Genomic DNA, 18,393 nt, shown 5'->3' on the forward strand with positions numbered 1-18,393 from the left:
CTGAGCTCCCACAGAGGGAACGGGGATGGGGAGAACTGAGGCTCACTCAGACAGCACCACCTGAGCTCCCACAAAGGGAACGGGGACGGGGAGAACTGAGGCTCACTCAGACAGCACCGCCTGAGCTCCCACAAAGGGAACGGGGAGAACTGAGGCTCACTCAGCACCGTCTGCGCTGCCTGACATTGCTGTCTATACCACTGGGGAGCTGCTCTGTGTGTATGGGACTCAGCTGCATGACCACAGGTCCCCCACCAGGGCAGACTCTGTGTCCACCCCAGGACCTGTGCACGCTCAGAGCACCATCAGCAGCCACACAGGGAACGAAGCACCTTTGCCACCCAGCCAAGAGGGGACAGGCACCCACAACCACACAGGCCCTCCAAGATATTCTCTCTCTCTGCAGAGAAGCACGAGGCTAACACAAAAAAGTGAGGCAACAGCCACGTGCTCTGTTTGTTAAATTAAGACCAGGGAAGAGGAAACTTGATCCAATAGATACAACAAAAAAAATGTGATGTTTTCCCCACTGGGTGCTGTTTAATTTTAACTTCGTGCATTTCAAAATGAACCTGCATCTAAATATAAACTCTTGCCAACAGGCAGTTTTGCCAGGAAATCAAGGATTCTGCATGCACACTCAACAGATCCACACACACCCTGGGGGAGAGAAATGATGTCTTAATGCTACTGTACCACCCAACATCGTTTGATCTTTTCCAGGAAGGACAAAGGTGAGAAGCAGACAAACAACTCCTTTAGAACTTTTATTTTAGAAATAAAACCAGGGGAGGGAGCTGCCGCAGAGCCGACTCCTCCTCTGTGGCTGAAGGCCAAGGGGCCCTACCTCTCCTGGGACGAGGTGGCCTGCGGCTGGACTCTCCCTGAAACCCTGGCATCTGGGGAGGCAGGAGGGTACAGCTGGCTGCCTCCTCCACTGCTGGACTTCGCAGGGTTATGGGCCGCCACCCCCCTGGCCAAACGGACACTTTCTGCCCAGCAGAGCCCCCCCGCGCTGCCCCCCAAGCCTGGGGCCACTCACAAACTTGAGGAGACAGATGTTCTCACGGAGGGCGCCCACGCAGCCGGCGAAGCCCAGGGTGAACATCACCACGCCCACCACCAGCACCAGCACCACAGGGTCAATCCCATGCAGCTGCGTCACTTTGGTGAGGTCGGACAGCACGCCCTGAAAGAGGCAGAGAGGCAGGGCAGCCAGGCTGCAGCAGGGACTGAGGACAGGGGCCTGCCTTCTGACCCTGCCCGGAAAGCCAGGCCCAAGTGTGGCCCCTGCCCGCTCTGCCCGCACCTGGGAGGCCCCCTGCCCAGCCCTGCCTGGGCCCTCACGTCCCACAGCAGCAATCCTGTCCTCCACCTGTGTCGAGTTCCCCTTGCAGACCCAGGCTTCCTTTGCAGCCTGCAGGGCACTGCTGCCAGGTGGGGGTCGGGGAGCGGGAGGGCACCTGGGGCCTCTGGACAAGGCACCCCGGGGCTGCAGCCTGGCCACTGGCCATGTGGGCAGCTGACTTTGCTAGCCTCCCAGTGTTGCAGCCAACTCGTGGACTACGCTGAGAGGAAAACGACCTCAACATGGACGCTCCTGGGAAGGACACACCAGCCGGGGCGGACCAGAGCAGCGCCATTCACACAACTTTCTGTGGTGATGAGGACGCGCGCTGTCTGTACTACCCAAAATGGGAGCCACTGGGCTATGAGCACACTCCCAGTGGGCTAACAGGGCTGAAAAACTGAACTCTAAACGATTTAATTAATTCACGTTTAAATACAGAAGTTCCCCTGTGGCTAGCAGAATGGACAGAGCTGTTTTACAGGATTCGGAGGAGGAAGGAGGGGAGACTAGCGGCCTCAGGTAGCTGCAGTCCTAGAGGTGGCCACACGGTGGCACCGCCAGCCACTGGCTTGTAGGTCACTGGGACGGAGAGACACACACCCTGGCCCCTGCCCTTGAGGGGCTCACAGGCCACTCAGGAGACACCTGAACTGGAAGGCAGTCCTCTCCAGCTCCCAAGTCACTGCGGGAAAGGCCGCAGACCTAAGTGCTCTGCCCCACTTCTGGGAGCGCAGGGAGGCTCCGCTGTCGAATCACCTCCCCAGCACTTGCCCGCATCCTTCCTGCCTGGTCTCTGCTCCTCCCAGGGCTGGGCAGGGGGCCCGCAGGTGCTTACATCCTGCCTCTGCTCCAGCGGCTAGCATTTCTGCCCACAGGGCCCCAAGGGACAGAACGAGCTCTCTCTCCGCTTCCAGGGCTTCTGTGGGCAAGGGCAAGAATTTCAGGAATAACAGGACTGCGTTCAGGGCACAAGGAGGTCCGGAAGATGACTTGGGGCTGTGTGAAGAGGGAGAAGACTCTCCCTCTTCATGGAGCTCAAAACCCCAAGCAGCTCAGCTGCTGGCCTGACCCTGAAGTCCAGGGCTCAGAGCAAGAGTCAGGAGGTCTTAGGGCCCCAGGACTTTCGATTCTAAGTTCCATAACTATCACGGGCATTGGCTATGTAGAGACTAATTACAGTTGGGAGGAGGGGGCAGCTGAAGCTGGCTGAACGTGAGTGTCGTAGCCACAGCGACACCTACCTTTTCACTCCATGCCCACAGTCCCACTCCGAGGAAGACAACTCCAGCCAGCTGGCGGGGGGGACAGAAGAAAATCGGGTCAGAAACCAGCCCCAAGCACATTTTTTAGAAGAGAGTCCACACTGTGAGTTGGGGGTGCTCCAGCTCATGTCCAGGAGGGTGGGGCAGCGTGGAACCCCTGGCATGTCCACCCGAGACATCTAAGGACATTTCAAACTTCACACGCCCCAAGATGGAACCCTGGTTTCCCAACTCCCAACCCAGCTCCTCCACAACTCGGCCCATTCTCAGGAAATGGCACCTCCGTTGTCCTCGTCTGTGTTCACAACAGAAAACCTAGACCTTATCCTCGATGCCTTCCCTCCCTCCATCCCCACATTCAGGACGCTCCGCTGGTCTGACCTGCAAAACACATCGTGCGTCTGACTACAGCTTTCTTCCTGACTGCTGTCCCCTGTCCCTCCTGCACCCTACGCCAGTCTGGTCCCCGCAGGGGCCTCCTCGTCTCCATATCTCATCGGTCACTAACAGGCCGACCCCAACACAAAGCTACTGGCGCCACTCTGCCCACGTCCTGCAACCCTCTTCACCGCCCCCTCTTCCCATATGGACGCTGGTGCTGACTTGGTGACTCAGAAGCCGGCTTCCCTCCCGCCAAGGGCAGTTCTACTCACAGCGGCAGGGCACTAGGGCTCATGTTCACATCCACTCGATCTTAAAGGAAGAACTAAATTTAACTCACACCAGGAAGACAGGAACTCGGGCTCACATGTTACACCACAGACGGGCCCAGGGACGGGGCCCTGGGGCCCAACATCTGTTTTAGAGACGAAGACACCAAGGGAGGACCAGAGGGGGACGCGGCCTGCCTGGGTGCCCACGTGACGGCCGTCAGAGAGGCAGACCCACACCAGCCCACCTGCTCCTGAAGGAGTCTCAGCCACCTGGCGCTCTGACAACACAGACACCACCCGTGGGGGCTTGACAGAACAGACATTTCTTTAGTTCTGGAGGCTGCAAGTCCAGTCAGCGTCTTGGCTGTGCCGATCTTTCCTCCCCCGTGGCTGTCTGTGTGCATTCTGGCTCTCTTGTAACTCAGAAGTGATTAGGTTCAGGACCTGTCCGACTTGGGTATGCCAACAGCACAAAACCCTATTTCCAGGAAGGATCATATTTGCAGGTATGTTGCTGTTAGCTGCTGTCGAGTTGGCCCCCAACTGACAGTAACCCCATGTACAATGGAGCCAAATACCACCCAGTCCTCCACCATCCCCATGATGGGCTGTGGATCTGACCATTGGGATCCACAGGGTTTTCACTGGCTGATTTTTAGCAACAAATCGTCAGGCCTTTCTTCCTAGTCTGTTTTAGTTTGGACGCTCCACTGAAACCTGTTCAGCATCATAATGATACACAAGCCTCCACTGACAAGCAGGTGGTAGCCAAGTGTGAGGTGCACTGGCTGGGAATCAAACCTGGGTCTCCCCATGAACCGCCACTGCCCCTACTCAGAGGTATTAAACAACAGGAAGACCACTGCTGTGGAGTGGATTCTGACTCAGCGACCCTGTAGGACAGAGCAGAACTGCCCCACAGGGTTTCCAAGGCTGCAATCTTTACGGAAGCAGACTGCCACATCTTTCTCCGGCGGAGCGGCCGGTGGGTTCAAACTGCCGACCTTTCGGTTAGCAGCCCAGTGCTTTAACCACTGCGATACCAGGGTTTCTTTTTTACAGGTATAGAGGCCACGATTTCAGTACATATTTTGGGAGGACACAACTCAATCGATAACAGAACCCTTCCACAGAACTCTCAGAGACAGACGGCCTCCGACTACCACCCATCTGGGAGTGGCGGTTCAGGCTTTGTGTCTTCAGCCTCTGAGAACCCTCCTATGACCTAATCAGATTTTCCCCAGGGAAGGAGCCCAACCTCCTGCTAAGCCCACAGGGAGGCTAGGCTTCTGTCTTCTTGTACCATCAGGTAAACGCGCTTCCTGATCATCATGGCAAAGTGCCACCACCCTTCCCTAAGGGCTGGGCGCTGGGTTAATCACACCCTTGATACACCTGATGAGACACGTCCACTCCCCCACGACCCTGGCCCTACCACCCCCAGGGTATGAGAGGGGAAGCTCAGCTGTGGAGCGATGGGGCATCTGCCTGAGGTGGTACGGCTAGCTGGGGCTGACTCAGAATCAAGTCCAGCTATGTGACCCTCCTGACCACAGGCTACCTCACTGTGCACAGGGCAGCCACCTGGCCAGAGAGGGGAAGCAGTAGCCTGAGCTCTCCCTCACCCAGGGGCCCAGAGGCCCACATCTGCAGATGGCGAGGACAGAACAGGTGGACAGGGTGCTCCAGCAGGGACCCCTTAGTGGTCACATTTCCACTGCAGGCAAAGGCCCGAAGAAAGCAGCCTTCTGGAGGCACTCTGGGCTGGTCCAGCCCTACCCTGGGATGCCACACAGTAACTCTGCTCACACCCGAGCAAGCCTGTGGCACTTTACCCAAGCAGGATCTAGGCCCCGCTGGACTGGAGGGAAGTTCCAACAGCAAGTGGACAGGCAGCCTCTCATCACCCACATATGGTGGCCCTGACCCCTTGCAAGACTGCAAAGAAGTGTGTGCAAGGCGCCTGAGCAACCCCTGCAGGCCCAAGGCCTTTCCTCAGCAAACTCCAGGCGAACCACCGGCAGCAAAGCCCCATTTTCAGGCTCGCCCGCTGGCCCCTGGTTCTTGCACAAGCCCCGGCCGACTCCAGCTGACACTCACAGAGCCCCTTCTCCAGGCCGGCGGCCCTCAGGAGCCTCAGACATGACCGGCATGGAGAACAATGCCCAGGAGGGGGACACTGCCGGTGGCAGGGCCTGGGTCTGATCTCCACGTTGCAGGTCCTAGAAACAGGACCTTGTACATGCAGGTCCGGGAAGTCCTCTGAAGCTAGGCTGTTCTCTGCAGAGGGGATGACACTCTCTGGGTCAGAGGACTGTGCAACAACTGAAGAAAATACCTCGCATGTGACGCACTCGCCCCAGGGCCCAGAGCACTGCCTCCTGGGCTGAAGGCACAGCAGAGGCCCGGAGCGGCCCTGGGGGAGACCCCACAGCATCTACTGTACTGAGGACACAGCGGGCCTACAGGTGTTCTCTGCACCCCGTTCCCCGATCCTGGTGCGCTTGCTCTTCACAGTCCTCCACCCTGCTCTGCGCTCCACCACCCAAGAGCTCCCAGCACCAGGCTATGTCCTAAGTCAAGCCCCTCCTTTCCAGGGGCTTCTGGAGATAACACTGAGCAGAGCTCAGGGAAAATGGGGCCTTCTAGGGGTCTTAAAGGGAGTTAGGAAAGGATGAGGGTCCCTGGGTGGTGTAAACGGTTAACACACTCAGCTGTTAACAGAAACACTGGAGGTTTGAGTCCAACCAGAGGCACCTCAGAAGAAAGTCCTGGCAATCTACTTCCGAAAACTCAGCCATTGAAAACCCTATGGAGGACAGTTCTACTCCGACCCACATGCGGTCACCACGAGCAGAGTCAACTAGCCGGCAGCTATCTATCTAGGAAAGAATGATGGAGAGCGAATGGGGCAGGTGGGTGGGGAGCTGGGGCAGTCAGTCTCAGCTCAGCTCCCAACCACACTCTCCTGGGCCTCAGACTGCCCATCTGTAAAACGAGTAGCTGCAACATGCCTCCCACAGAGCTCTGCCATTATAAACCATGCCACGTGGAAACCCCACGGTCCTGGCACCCTCTTCAGAACAGGAAATCCTGGCTCCAGGCCTGGTGAGCTCAGAAAGCAGCAATGCCATGGCCACTCGATATGCCAAAAATTCAAGGAACGTGGGGCCACAAAGGAGGCCAGAGGGTGCAAACTCCAGATCCACCCTGGCCCTACAAGCCCAGCAGGCGAGACAGGAGCCGTCCCTCTCAAGCCGACACAGAGCAAGGAAGGCAGGCCCCTTTCAAGAGAGCCCTGTGTTGTAAGAGTATGAACCAAGCCCCCACTCAGCAGGATTTCAGAAGGCCTGGGGACAGAAAGCATGCTGGGGGACAGAAAGCATGCTGAGGCCCAGCCTCCTCTTTATGGAGGGCAATGGCCGGGGCAGGAAGGCACAGGTGACTTGCGCAGGGTCACCGGGCTACTGTACACCCGCTTTCCTCCTCCCAGGAGGGTGGTGTGCCCTTTCCAGCAGAGCGAGGGGGCTTGGGTGCTGTCTGGGCCCCAGACAGCAGAGAGCCAGATCGGCACAGCCCAGTGGGGACTGACTGTGTCAAGGCTCTGAAAGGAAGGACACAAAGCAGCAGTCATCCCAGGGTGGTATCAGAGCAACCCCAACAGCAGAGAGAACGGTCCCCGCAACAAGCTCATTCCCCAACACAGCCTCCGCCATCACTGGCACAACACACAGGGATGAAGAGTGGGTAGAAAAGCAACAGACTAAATCAGGAGTCAGCATGTATATCAAGGGCCAGAGAGTAAATCCCGTAGGCTTTGCATGCCAGACAGTCTGCCACAACTACTCAGCCTTACTGTCACCGCAGGTAGTAAGTATACGAACGGGCATGGCTGGGTTCCAATACAACTATACACAAAGACAGGTGGCAAGCCACAGGGAGCCCACTAGCCATGGTTTGGGCTGGCAGTTCGAATCCACCAGCTGCTCCTTGGAAACCCTATGGGGCAATTCTACTCTGTCCTATAGGATCGCTATGAATCGGAATCGACTTGATGGCAACGGGTTAGGCATGGTTTGACAACCCTGCATAAAACCATCTGCATCTAGAGACGAGAGACAGGATTTCTTCATCTCGGCCACACAAACCCCAGGACATCCCTGTAATTCAGGTCTCTAACTTAGCAAAAGCAATGCTATGCTTTTGTATCACTTTAAAAGGTCTTACGAACTTAAAACCATAAATAACCTAAATGATATATTCATTTGAAATATTACAGAAAAATGGGAACAAATGATTCACAACTACATCCAACAACAGAATGAATCTCACAGCATAATATTTAACAAAAGTGCCACGAGAGACACAAAACACTGTATTCTCTCAGGGAAGAATCCTTGGGTAGAAAAACAATATCTAGCATACAATCAAAAGTTACTACACAGGCAAAAAGGAAACAAACCTGCCTTATAACAAGGAAAAAATTCAGAAAATACAAAAGGATCCAGAAATTACAGAGAAGATGAAATTAGCAGACAGAGACTTTAAAATGGCTATTGCAAATATGCACGTCATCATTCCCCCAAAATATCTGTCAACTTGGCTGGGTCATGATTCCCCATACTGTATACCATCTTGTCATCTGATGTGATTTCCTTATGTGTTGTAATAAGATGGATTAGCAGCAGTTATACTGATGAAGTCTACAAGATTAGATAGTGTCTTAAGCCAATCTCTTTTGAGATATAAAAGACAGAGGCGAGCAGAGTGACAAGGGAACCTCACACCACCAAGAAAGCAGTGCTGGGAGCAGAGTGCGTCCTTTGGACCTGAGGCTCCTGTGCTGAGATGCTCCCAGACCAAAGGAAGACTGATGCATAACAAGGACCTTCCTCCAGAGCCGAAAGAGAGAGAAAGCCTTCTCCTGGAGCTGATGCCCTGAATTTGGACTTGTAGCCTACTTAACTACGAGAAAATAAATTTCTCTTTGTTAAAGCCGTCCACTTGTGGTATTTCTGTTATAGCAGCAATAGATGACTAAGACACGCATGAATTTAAATACAAATAAAAACAAAAAGAAAGGAATGGAAGATATAAAAAAGACCCAAATGGAACTACAAGAAATAGAAAATACAACGTTAGAAATGAAGAATTCAGAAAAGATCGGTGAACCTGAACATAAAGCAACAAGGTAAACCCGTTGCCACTGAGCCAATTCTGACTCATAGCGACCCTACAGGACAGAGCAGAACTGCCCCAGAGGATTTCCAAGGTTGCAATCTTTATGGAAGCAGACTGCCACGTCTTTCTCCTACGGAGCGGCCGGTGAGTTCAAATGGCTGACCTTTCCGAAAGCGTCTGAGCATTTAACAACTGTGCCACCAGGGCTTCTGAAACTAAAGGGTAGAGGGGGAAAACAAATCAGAACAGAGCCCCAGTGACCTGTGGGCCAACAACAAGCCATTCAACATAAAGGTAACTGGAGTCCCAGAAAAATTTGCAGAAGGGGAAGTATATGTTAACAGTAATGATGGAAAAATTTCCAAATCTGATGAAAACTATAAATCCACAAGTCCAAAATGCCCAATGAACCCCAAGCAGGAAAAAACACAAACAAAACCACACCAACACATATTATAACAAAATTGCTGAACTCCAGTAATGAAGAAAAACTCCTGAAGTCAGCCAAAAAAAACAAACCGTTGCCATTCAGTCGATTCCAACTCACAGTGACCCTACAGGACAGAGCAGAACTGCCCCTTACGGTTTCCAAGGAGCACCTGGTGGATTCGAACTGCCGACCTTCTGGTTAGCAGCTGTAGCTCTTAATCACTATGCCACCAGGGTTCCTGAAGTCAGCCACCATGGTGTAATGGATCACTTTCGTGTGGCCTTTCTTGCCATGGTCTTGTAACTCCTACCCAAGTGATGGGATGGGACTATGCAAATAGGGTAATTGTGGCCCACCAAGGGGATTAGTCAGTTTTGCCATCTTGCTGGGCTTGAAGTGAGCCATCCCAGAGGTGGGAGAGAGGGGATCCCATCTATCACCAAGGAAGAACAGCCAGGAGGGGAGTATGTCCTTGGGACCCAGGATCCCTGCGCTGAGAAGAAACTGGAACCAGGAGACAAAGACAGCGAGACGGAGAGAGACAGAGAGACCCATAACAAACGACAGCGAGAAGTGGTGGCAGAGAAAAGGCAACAGGAGAGAGTGGCAGCAAAGACCAGCAGGAGATGACGCAGTGGGCTTCCTGGCCACAGAACAAGAACACTGAATGCCCTGGGCCAAGGCTTGATGGTGGAGTAGGGTGCCTCTGGGCACTTATTGGCAGAGCTGAAGAGCTTTCTAACACTTGCCTGAGCAGAGCAGAGTCCCAGGGCCAGGGAGAGGCATGCCTGCGAGTATGGCTGGGAAGAGGCTGTCTTCACGGAAGAACTGTATTCTAAGCGTTCCTCAACCTGAATCATAACCTGTTACTTCCCTAATAAACCCCATAATCATGAGTATCGTCTGTGAGTTCTGTGTGGCCAGTGCAATCAATTGTTGAACCAGCACAGGAGTGCTGTGGGAGGGATGGCTGGTGTCAGGCTTGGTAAAGATGGCAGAGAGAGGAGGCATGTCCGACCTCTGCCTGACAGGAATCAGCCTTGGGCTGTTGATCTTGATCCTCCTTCTCCCTTGTGAAGTTAAAGGAGGTCAGACACCACCCCCACTCCATTTTCACATCCAGAGGGAAAAAAAGACACATACATACACAAGAACAAGATAAGAATCATCAAAGGATTCTCATCGGAAACTATGCAAGCCAGAAGACAAAGGAATGACACATTTAAAAATCAAAAAGCAGGAAGAAAACAAATACTGTTATGCTAGAATTCTATATTCAGCAAATATAGCCTTCAAAAATGAAGGTGCAATTTAGTATTTTCAGACAAGCAAAAAAGCTAGGACAATTTAAAGGCAACAGACCTGTAACACAGGAAATAAAAGCTGACAGAAACTTGGATCAACCAAAATAATGCTAATTGAGGAAAATAATAAATACGTGAATAATCTTCAAAGACTTTTTTCTTTCATTTTTCAATTTCTTTTAAAACCCACTTTTTTTTTTTTAAATTGTGCTTTAAGTGAAAGTTTACAGTTCAAGTCAGTTTCTCATACAAAAATTTATACACACATTGGTATATGACCCTAGCTGCTCTCCCTATACTGTGACAACACACTCCTCCTTTCCACCCCAGATTTCCCATGTCCATTCAACCAGCTCCTGACCCTCTCTGCCTTCTCATCTCACCTCCGGACAGGAGCTGCCCATTTAGTCTCACGGATCTACTTGAGCTAAGAAGCAGTCTCTTCAAAAGTATCATTTTATATCCCACAGACCAGTCTAATCTTTGTCTGAAGAGTTGGTTTCAGGAATGGTTTTATTTCTGGGCTGACAGTCTGGGGGCCATGTCTTCCAGGGTCCCTCCAGTATCAGTCAAACCATTAAGTCTGGTCTTCTCACTAGAATTTGAGTTCTGCACCCCACTTTTCTCCTGCTCCATTAGGGACTCTCTGTTCTGTTTCCCTGTCAGGGTGGTTATTGGTGGTAGCCAGGCACCATCTAGTTCTTCTGGTCTCAGGCTGATGGAGTTTCTGGTTTATGTGGGCCTTTCTGTCTCTTGGGCTAATATTTCCCCTGTATCTTTGGTGTTCTTCATTTTCCTTTGCTCCAGGTGGGCTGGGACCAATTGATGCATCTTAGATGGCTGCTCACCAGCTTTTAAGACCCCAGACGCCACTTACCAACGTGGGATGCAGAACATTTTCTTAATAAACTCTGTTATGCCAGCTGACCTAGATGTTCCCTGAAACCGTGGTCCCAGGTCCCCACCCCTGCTATTCTGTCCCTTGAAGTGTAAAAAACATGTTTAAAACAAAAATAAAAATGTACTTCTGGAATTTTTAACATATAAAAGTAAAAATGTATGACAAAAAAGAATGGGAATGGGAAAGAGAAGTATACCATTTCAAGGTTCTTACATTATACACAAAGTGGTATAATATTATGTGAAAGTAGACTCTTTTAAAGATGCATGATGCACATTGTAAGCCCTAGGTGCATTATGCATGTTAGAATCCTAGATTAACCATTAAAACATTATTAAAAACCCATATCGCTACGGCCAATGGATTTCAACAAGGGTATCAAGTTCATTCAATGGGGAAAAAATAGTCTCTTCAACAAATGGTGCTATGACAACCGGATCTCCACGTGCAAACAATGAAACCAGACTCACACCTCACACTAGGTATGAAAACTAACTCAGAATGGATCAAGGACCTAACGGTAAGAACTAAAATCATAAAATTCTTAGAAGAAAACACAGGGGTAAAGCTCCAAGTCCCTGTGTTTGATGTTGTAAGTCATTAGGAAAACACAAGTCAAAACGACAAGATACAATCTCATACACAATAGGAAGGTTATTATTAGAAAAACATAAATTAACAAGTGTTGACAAGGATGTGGAGCAACTGAAAGCCCCATTCATTGCTGGTGGGAATGTAAAATGATACAGTCACTGTGGGAAACAGTTTGGTGGTTTCTCAAAAAGTTAAACATAGAATTACCATAAAACCAACAAAATCCAAACCTGTTGCCTTCGAGTCAAAATCGACTCACGGAGACATAGGTCAGGGCAGAACTGCCCCCTAGAGTTTCCAAGGAGCGGCTGGTGGATTCGAATTGCCAATCTTTTGGTTAGCAGCCGAGCTCATAACCACTGTGCCACCAGGGCTCCACAGAATTCCCATATGACCCAGCAATTCCACTCTTAGGTGTATACTCAAAAGACTTGAAAGTGGGGGCTCAAAACGGACACTTGTACACCAATGTTCATCGTAGCATTATTTACAATAGCCAAAATGTGGAAACAACCTAAGTAATCCAAGATGGATGGGTAAACAAAATGTGGTATATACATACAATGGATTACTCAGCAATAAAGAGAAATGAAATGAGGCACTGGTAGTTCAGTGGTAGAATTCTTGCCTTCTATGCTGGAGACCTGGGTTCGATTCCCAGCCAATGCAACCCATATGCAGCCACCATCCATCCATCAGTAGAGGCTTGCATATTGCTATGATGCTGAACAGCAGAGCTTCCAAACTAAGATGGACTAGGAAGAAAGGCCTACTTCTGAAAAACAACCACTGAAAACTCTATGGATCACAATGGTCCAATCTACAACCAATCACGGGGCATGGTGCAAGACTGGACAATATTTTGTTCCCTTGTGCACGGCACTGCCGTGAGTCAGGGGCTGACTCAACGACAGCTAATGATAACAAGCAGAAATAAAGTCCTGATACATGCTACAACACTCATGAACTTTGAAAACAATATGCTGAGAGAAAAAAGTCAAACACGAAACAACAAATGTACGATCCCACTTAAATGAAGTACGTAGAAGAGGCAAAATGCATACAGACCAAAGTTCATTAATGATTAACAATAATTCCTTACTTCTCTCTCCCCTAGCCCTTGGTAAAAGGGTAGTAAGTTCTGTTGGGGGGATGAAAAACTTTTAGAAATGTATATGGTGATGGTAAAACAATGTGGTGAATATAATTAACATCACTGAACTATATACTTAAAATGGTTAAAATGGCAAACTTTTTGTTGCATGTATTTTACAATAAAACTATTTTTAAAATTTAAGAGCTATAACTAATAAGCCAATAGTAGAAAAGAAACTGAATGAAAGGAAAAAAAAAAACCCAATTATTCCAAAATAAAGCTGGAAAAAAGGAACAAAGAATAGATGGTAAAATTTAAAACAGAGGAAGATAATAGGCTTAAATCCAACTAAAAAAAAAATCACATTAAATGTAAATGATCTAAGTATGCCAATTAAGGAGCAGAAATTGTCATCTGACAAAATCAAGATCTAACTAGATGCCATCTACAAGAAATCCACTTTAAATACAGAAAAAAAATGGGAAAAGACATGCCATTCAAATAGTAATCATAAAAAAGCTAAAGTGGGTATATCAATACATGAAGTAGACTTTAGGACAAGGTATATTACCAGGGATAAAGAAGTGTTTCGAAAGCTTTTAGAAATGATAAAGGGGTCAATTCACCAAGAAGACATAACAATCCTAAACATGCATGCATCTAAAAACAGGACAAAAATGACAGAAGTAAAAGGAGAAACAGACACATCCACAATTATAGTTGGAGATTCCAAAAACCCTCTCTCAATATCAGGAGTCGCTGGGTGGCACAAACTGTTAAGCGCTCGACCACCAGCAGAAAGGTTGATGGTTCAAACCCACCCAGAGAGGGCTCAGAAGACAGGCCCGGCACTCTGCTTCCGAAAAGTCACAGCCTTGAAAACGCTACGGAGCACAGTTCTACTCTATACACATGGGGCCGCCATGAGTTGGGATCGATTTGATGGCAACTAACAACAACTCTCAGTCATGGGCAGAACGTCCCCATCAACGGATTAATGGATAAACAAAATGTGGTACATACATAGAATAGAATACTACTCAACCAGAAAGAGAAATGAAGTCTTGATACATGCTACAACATGAATGGAGCTGAAGACATTATGCTGAGTGAAATAAGTCAATCACAAGAGGACAAAAATTGTATGACCTCGCTTATACAAAAAGACAAAAACAGGCAAATGTATAGACACTAAAGTTTATTAGTGGCTAACGGGCAGGAAGGAGGGAGGAGGAAAGGATTATTGCTTATGGAGCACTGAGTTTCAGTTTACAGTGATGGAAAAACTGCATTGACTAAGGGTAGGTTTTGACAGCCGATTAATGTAGCTGCAATCAATAAGTTGTACACTTGTAAAAAGGTGAATTGGCAAAAGCTGTGTGATATAGTTACAAAAACAACAAAGAGCAGCTGCTGAGACTGCTTATGTACAACCAAACACCTTATGGGATTTGGTTTCTTGGTTTGGAGGTTTAGGGTCATGGTTTCCTGGGATATTCCAGTTAATTGGCCTAATAAAGTGTTTAGTGCCTCTGTTCTACCTCCTGGCTCATTGCGTAGTGCCTGGGGTCTTAAAAGCTTGCAAGTGGCCATCCAAGATACAACAATTGGTCTCTATTCATCTGGAGCAACAGAGGACAAAAGAGAGTCAGGAATAGGAGGAGGAAATGGAATGCATGGCTAATTGCCTCCATGAGACCAGGAGAACTGGATGGTGTCCAGCTACCATTACTGAACATTTTGATCAAAGATTCCATAGAATCCTGATCAAAGGGGAAAATGCAGAACAGAATTTCAAATTCTCATGGAATCTAGACTTTCTGGAGCCATGGAGACTGGATGAACCCCTGAAACTACTGCCCTGAGATAATCTTTAAACTTTCAACCTTAAATCAAAAAATATCCCCTGAAGTCTTCTTAAATTCAAACAACAGTTTAGCTTAACTAGTAAAGATGGTCTGCCTTGAGAATTGTGCTCTTTTAAGATCTGTCTATATTGGATCAAATTGACAACAGCAACTCAAAAGATCAGAAAGAAATCTTAGCAGGCAGTGAGCTTATTATGTTCATTGGGAGAGAAACAACTTGGAAAAGGAGGATGAGAATGTTTGCATAATTTGAAGAATGTAATCAATGTCACTGAACTGTACATGCAGAAATTGATGAATTGGTGTATGTTCCCCTGTATATATTCTCAACAACAAAAATAAATTATTAAAAATAAAATACCTTAAAGAAAGTAAAGAAATCTAAACATATATGCAGATATAGATATACTCCCTAAAGTAAGGAGCCTTGGTGGCACAATGATTAAGTGCTTGGCTGCTAACCGAAAGGTCAGTAGTTCGAATTCACCTGCTGCTCTGCAGAAGAAAGATGTGGCAGTCTGCTTCAGTAAAGATTACAGCCTGGAAGCCCTATGGGGCAGCTTTACTCTGTCCTATTGGGTCACTATTGGAAACCCTGGTGGCATAGTGGGTAAGTGTTATGACTGCTAACCAAAAGGTCAGCAGTTCAAATCTACCAGGTGCTCCCTAGAAACTCTAAGGGACAGTTCTACTCTGTCCTATAGGGTCACTATGAGTTGGAATCAACTCAACAGCTATGGGTACAAGTATCCCCTAAAGTCTTCTTAAAACCAAACAATAGTTTAGCTTAACTAGTAAAAAATTTCTGCCTTGTGCATTCTGTTCTTTGAAGAACTATGTATATGGGATCAAACTGACAACAGCAACTTGAAAGATTAGATAGGAAACTGAAGGGGGCAGTGAGTTTATGTTAACGGGGCAGGAACAATTCAGAAATGGAGGGTCAGAATGGCTGCGCAGCTTAAAGCATTTGATCGTGTACACGCACAAATTGTTGAACTGGTTTATGTTCTACTATGCACATTCTCAACAACAAAAAATACAGTAAATTAAAAACAAACCAAAAAACCACATCACTCCCAAAACAATGCCATAAGTTTTCTTTTTTTTAAATAATATTTTATTGTATTTTGGGTGAAAGCTTACACAGCATATTAGGTTCCCCTTTGATAATTTTTATACAAATTATTCCATGCCATTGGGTACAATTTTTACAATGTGTCAGCATTCTCATTATTTCCATTCTGTTTGTTTTGTTTCCACTGATCTAGCTTCCCTTCCCCTCCTTGCCTTATCAATCTTTGCTTTTGGGTAAATGTTGACTGTTTGGACTCATAAAGTTCATTGTTTAAGGAAGCACATTACTCATGGGAGATACCGTTTATTTTATAAAGCCAATCTATTATTTTGCTAAAATAAATGTGACCTGCAGAAATAGTTTCAACTCCACATTCAAAGATTATCTTAGGGAGATAGCCTCGGGGGTTCCTCTAGTCTCAATCAGTCCAGTAGATCTCGGCCACAAGTTTTCAATTACAAGTTCTGTAAAAATACACTTCAACAAGCATACTTCTCTAAAAAACTAATAATAATGGATAGAACAAGTTGACAAAAAAATCACTAAGAATATAAAGATCTGAACAACATTATAAACCAATGTGAACTAATCATCTTTTACAGAAAACTCCATATCAGTCCCTGCCTTCAAAAAAAAAAAAGGTAGAATACACATTCAAGCATGCAAACATGAGCATTCACTAAACAGCAAAATAAATTTTAATAATTTTAAAAGAACTCTAATCATACAAATTATATGCTCTGACCACAATAAGAAAACAGTAATAGAAATACCAGGAGATCTCTAAATATCTGAAAATTATACAGTACATATCCAAATAATCTATGGATCCAATAAATCAAAATGGAAATTACAACATATTTTAACTAAATGAAAGGAAAACGTATCAAAATGGGATGCAGGAAATGTAGTTTCAAATATTTATACTAGAAAACAAGATGATCTGAAATCAATTGATATAATATTCCATCTTAACTAAAAAAAAAAAAAAGGCAAAGTAATCTCAAAGTAAAAGGGAGGAAATAATAAAAATAAGAGCAGAAATCAATGAAATGGAAAATAGAAACAGAAAAAAATCAGTAAAACCAAAAGTTTGCTCTTTAAGGAAAAGAAAAAGAGACAAATGACCAATATTAGCAGTGAAAGAGAGCCTACAAACATTAAAAAGGTAAGAAGAAAACGTTATCGACAAAGTTTTCCCAATAAATTGAATAACCTGGATGATACAGCCAAGTCCCTTGAAAGATACAAATTATTAAAATTGATTTATGAAGAGTGGCAAAACGGCGCTCTAGGCAAAAGCACCACGCCGTCCCTCCACAACAAAGATCCGAAAAACTAAGCCAAACAGAGAATACACAATCCTGAAACCCTAGAACATCAAATGAAGAGATAAAGAACTCAGCCGAGCACCAAATGGAGTGAGAAAACTGAAAGAGAACGGAGAGCGAGGAGAGATTCATGCAGAGGTCCCCTACCAGCTAACGCAGTGGGGACCCGCCATCTTGAACTCATATCGAAGACCAGCAAACAGGGGTACGAGAAAAGAGCCTCACGGAGCGTCCAGCGGGAGACAAAACAACCGGCAATTTGGGGTGTGCGCTTTCCCACCCCCCACCCCTCTTCGCCCCAGCTCGGCCTCCTCTGCTTCCTGCGGCCACGGTCTCTCGACTGGGAAGCGCCGGATTCCACACACCCAAGCAGGCGGCTCTCTCGGTGCCGTTTGTTGGCTGCTAGTGCTGGCTCCTTTCACTCGAGTGCCTGGCTCCGTGCACCATCTTTGCTTCCTCCTGAGGGGCTGCAGAGCGCCAGCAATTTGTGATATATGCTTTCCCACTCTCTACCCTTCTTCACCCACACTCGGCCTCCTCTGCTTCCCACAGACACAGTCTCTTGTCCAGAAACACCAGCTTGCACTAGCTGGCTCTCTGAGTGTGATTTCTTGGCTGCTGGTGTTGCTTTTTTATTTTTCTTTTTTTCCCCTGCTTCTTTTGATTTCTTGCTTACCTCTTGCCGCCTCCCCCTCCTTTCACTCGAGTCCCTGGCTCCGTGCGCCATCTTTGCTTCCTCCTGAGGGGCTGTGGAGCTCCATTCGAGTGAGGAGCTGCTTTCCGATCTGGGCTACTGCGCTGGTGGGATCCCGGGGCTTTTGTTCATTTGCTCCTCTGCTTCCCGCGGCCACGGTCTCTTGACTGGGAAGTGCCGGCTGCTTGGATTCCACACACACAAGCAGGCGGCTCTCTGGGTGCCAGCTGTAGGCTGCTAGTGTTGCTTTTTTTTTCTGCTTCTTTCGATTTCTCACTTGCCTCTTGCCACCTCCCCCTCGTTTCACTCGAGTGCCTGGCTCCGTGCGCAATCTTTGCTTCTTCCTGAGGGTCTGCAGAGCTCCATTGAAGTGTGGACCCGCTTACCCGTCTGGGCTACCACGCTGGTGGGATCCCGGGGCTTTTGTTCGTTTGTTCGTTTTGAATTGTTTGTTTTCTTTTCCTTTTCTTGAGTTGGGACGCCTTTCTGGCCAGGCGGAGCTGCGTGGCAAGGAACTCCCCTTCAGCTTCCAGAGACATGCAGAGGGATCCCTGAGGACATTTCTTTTTTCGTTGTTGTTGTTTTTTTTTTTTCCTGTTTTCTTGGGGGGCTTTCTTGTTTTTTGTTTTTTTTTAATTTGTTTTTATTTT

At 47.6% G+C, this 18,393-nt stretch overlaps 1 protein-coding gene and 1 non-coding gene across 2 annotated transcripts in view; one reads left to right on the top strand and one right to left on the bottom strand.

Moving 5' to 3' along the window:
* TSPAN14 (tetraspanin 14) overlaps window positions 1–18,393 on the bottom strand; it is a 78,255-nt gene that overhangs the window by 11,628 nt on the left and 48,234 nt on the right. The window contains exons 3-4 of the mRNA XM_004386527.2: window positions 2,593–2,643; window positions 1,043–1,189 (exon numbers count right to left, since the gene is read on the bottom strand). Of these exons, the coding sequence (XP_004386584.1) occupies window positions 1,043–1,189; window positions 2,593–2,643 (198 nt within the window). The remainder of the gene's footprint in view (window positions 1–1,042; window positions 1,190–2,592; window positions 2,644–18,393) is intronic.
* On the top strand, window positions 12,275–12,345 carry TRNAR-UCU (transfer RNA arginine (anticodon UCU)). Its single transcript has one exon. It is a non-coding gene; the product is annotated as a tRNA-Arg (tRNA).

Source organism: Trichechus manatus, unplaced genomic scaffold, assembly GCF_000243295.1.
Source record: "Trichechus manatus latirostris isolate Lorelei unplaced genomic scaffold, TriManLat1.0 scaffold00166, whole genome shotgun sequence".
Taxonomy (NCBI): Eukaryota; Metazoa; Chordata; class Mammalia; order Sirenia; family Trichechidae; genus Trichechus; species Trichechus manatus.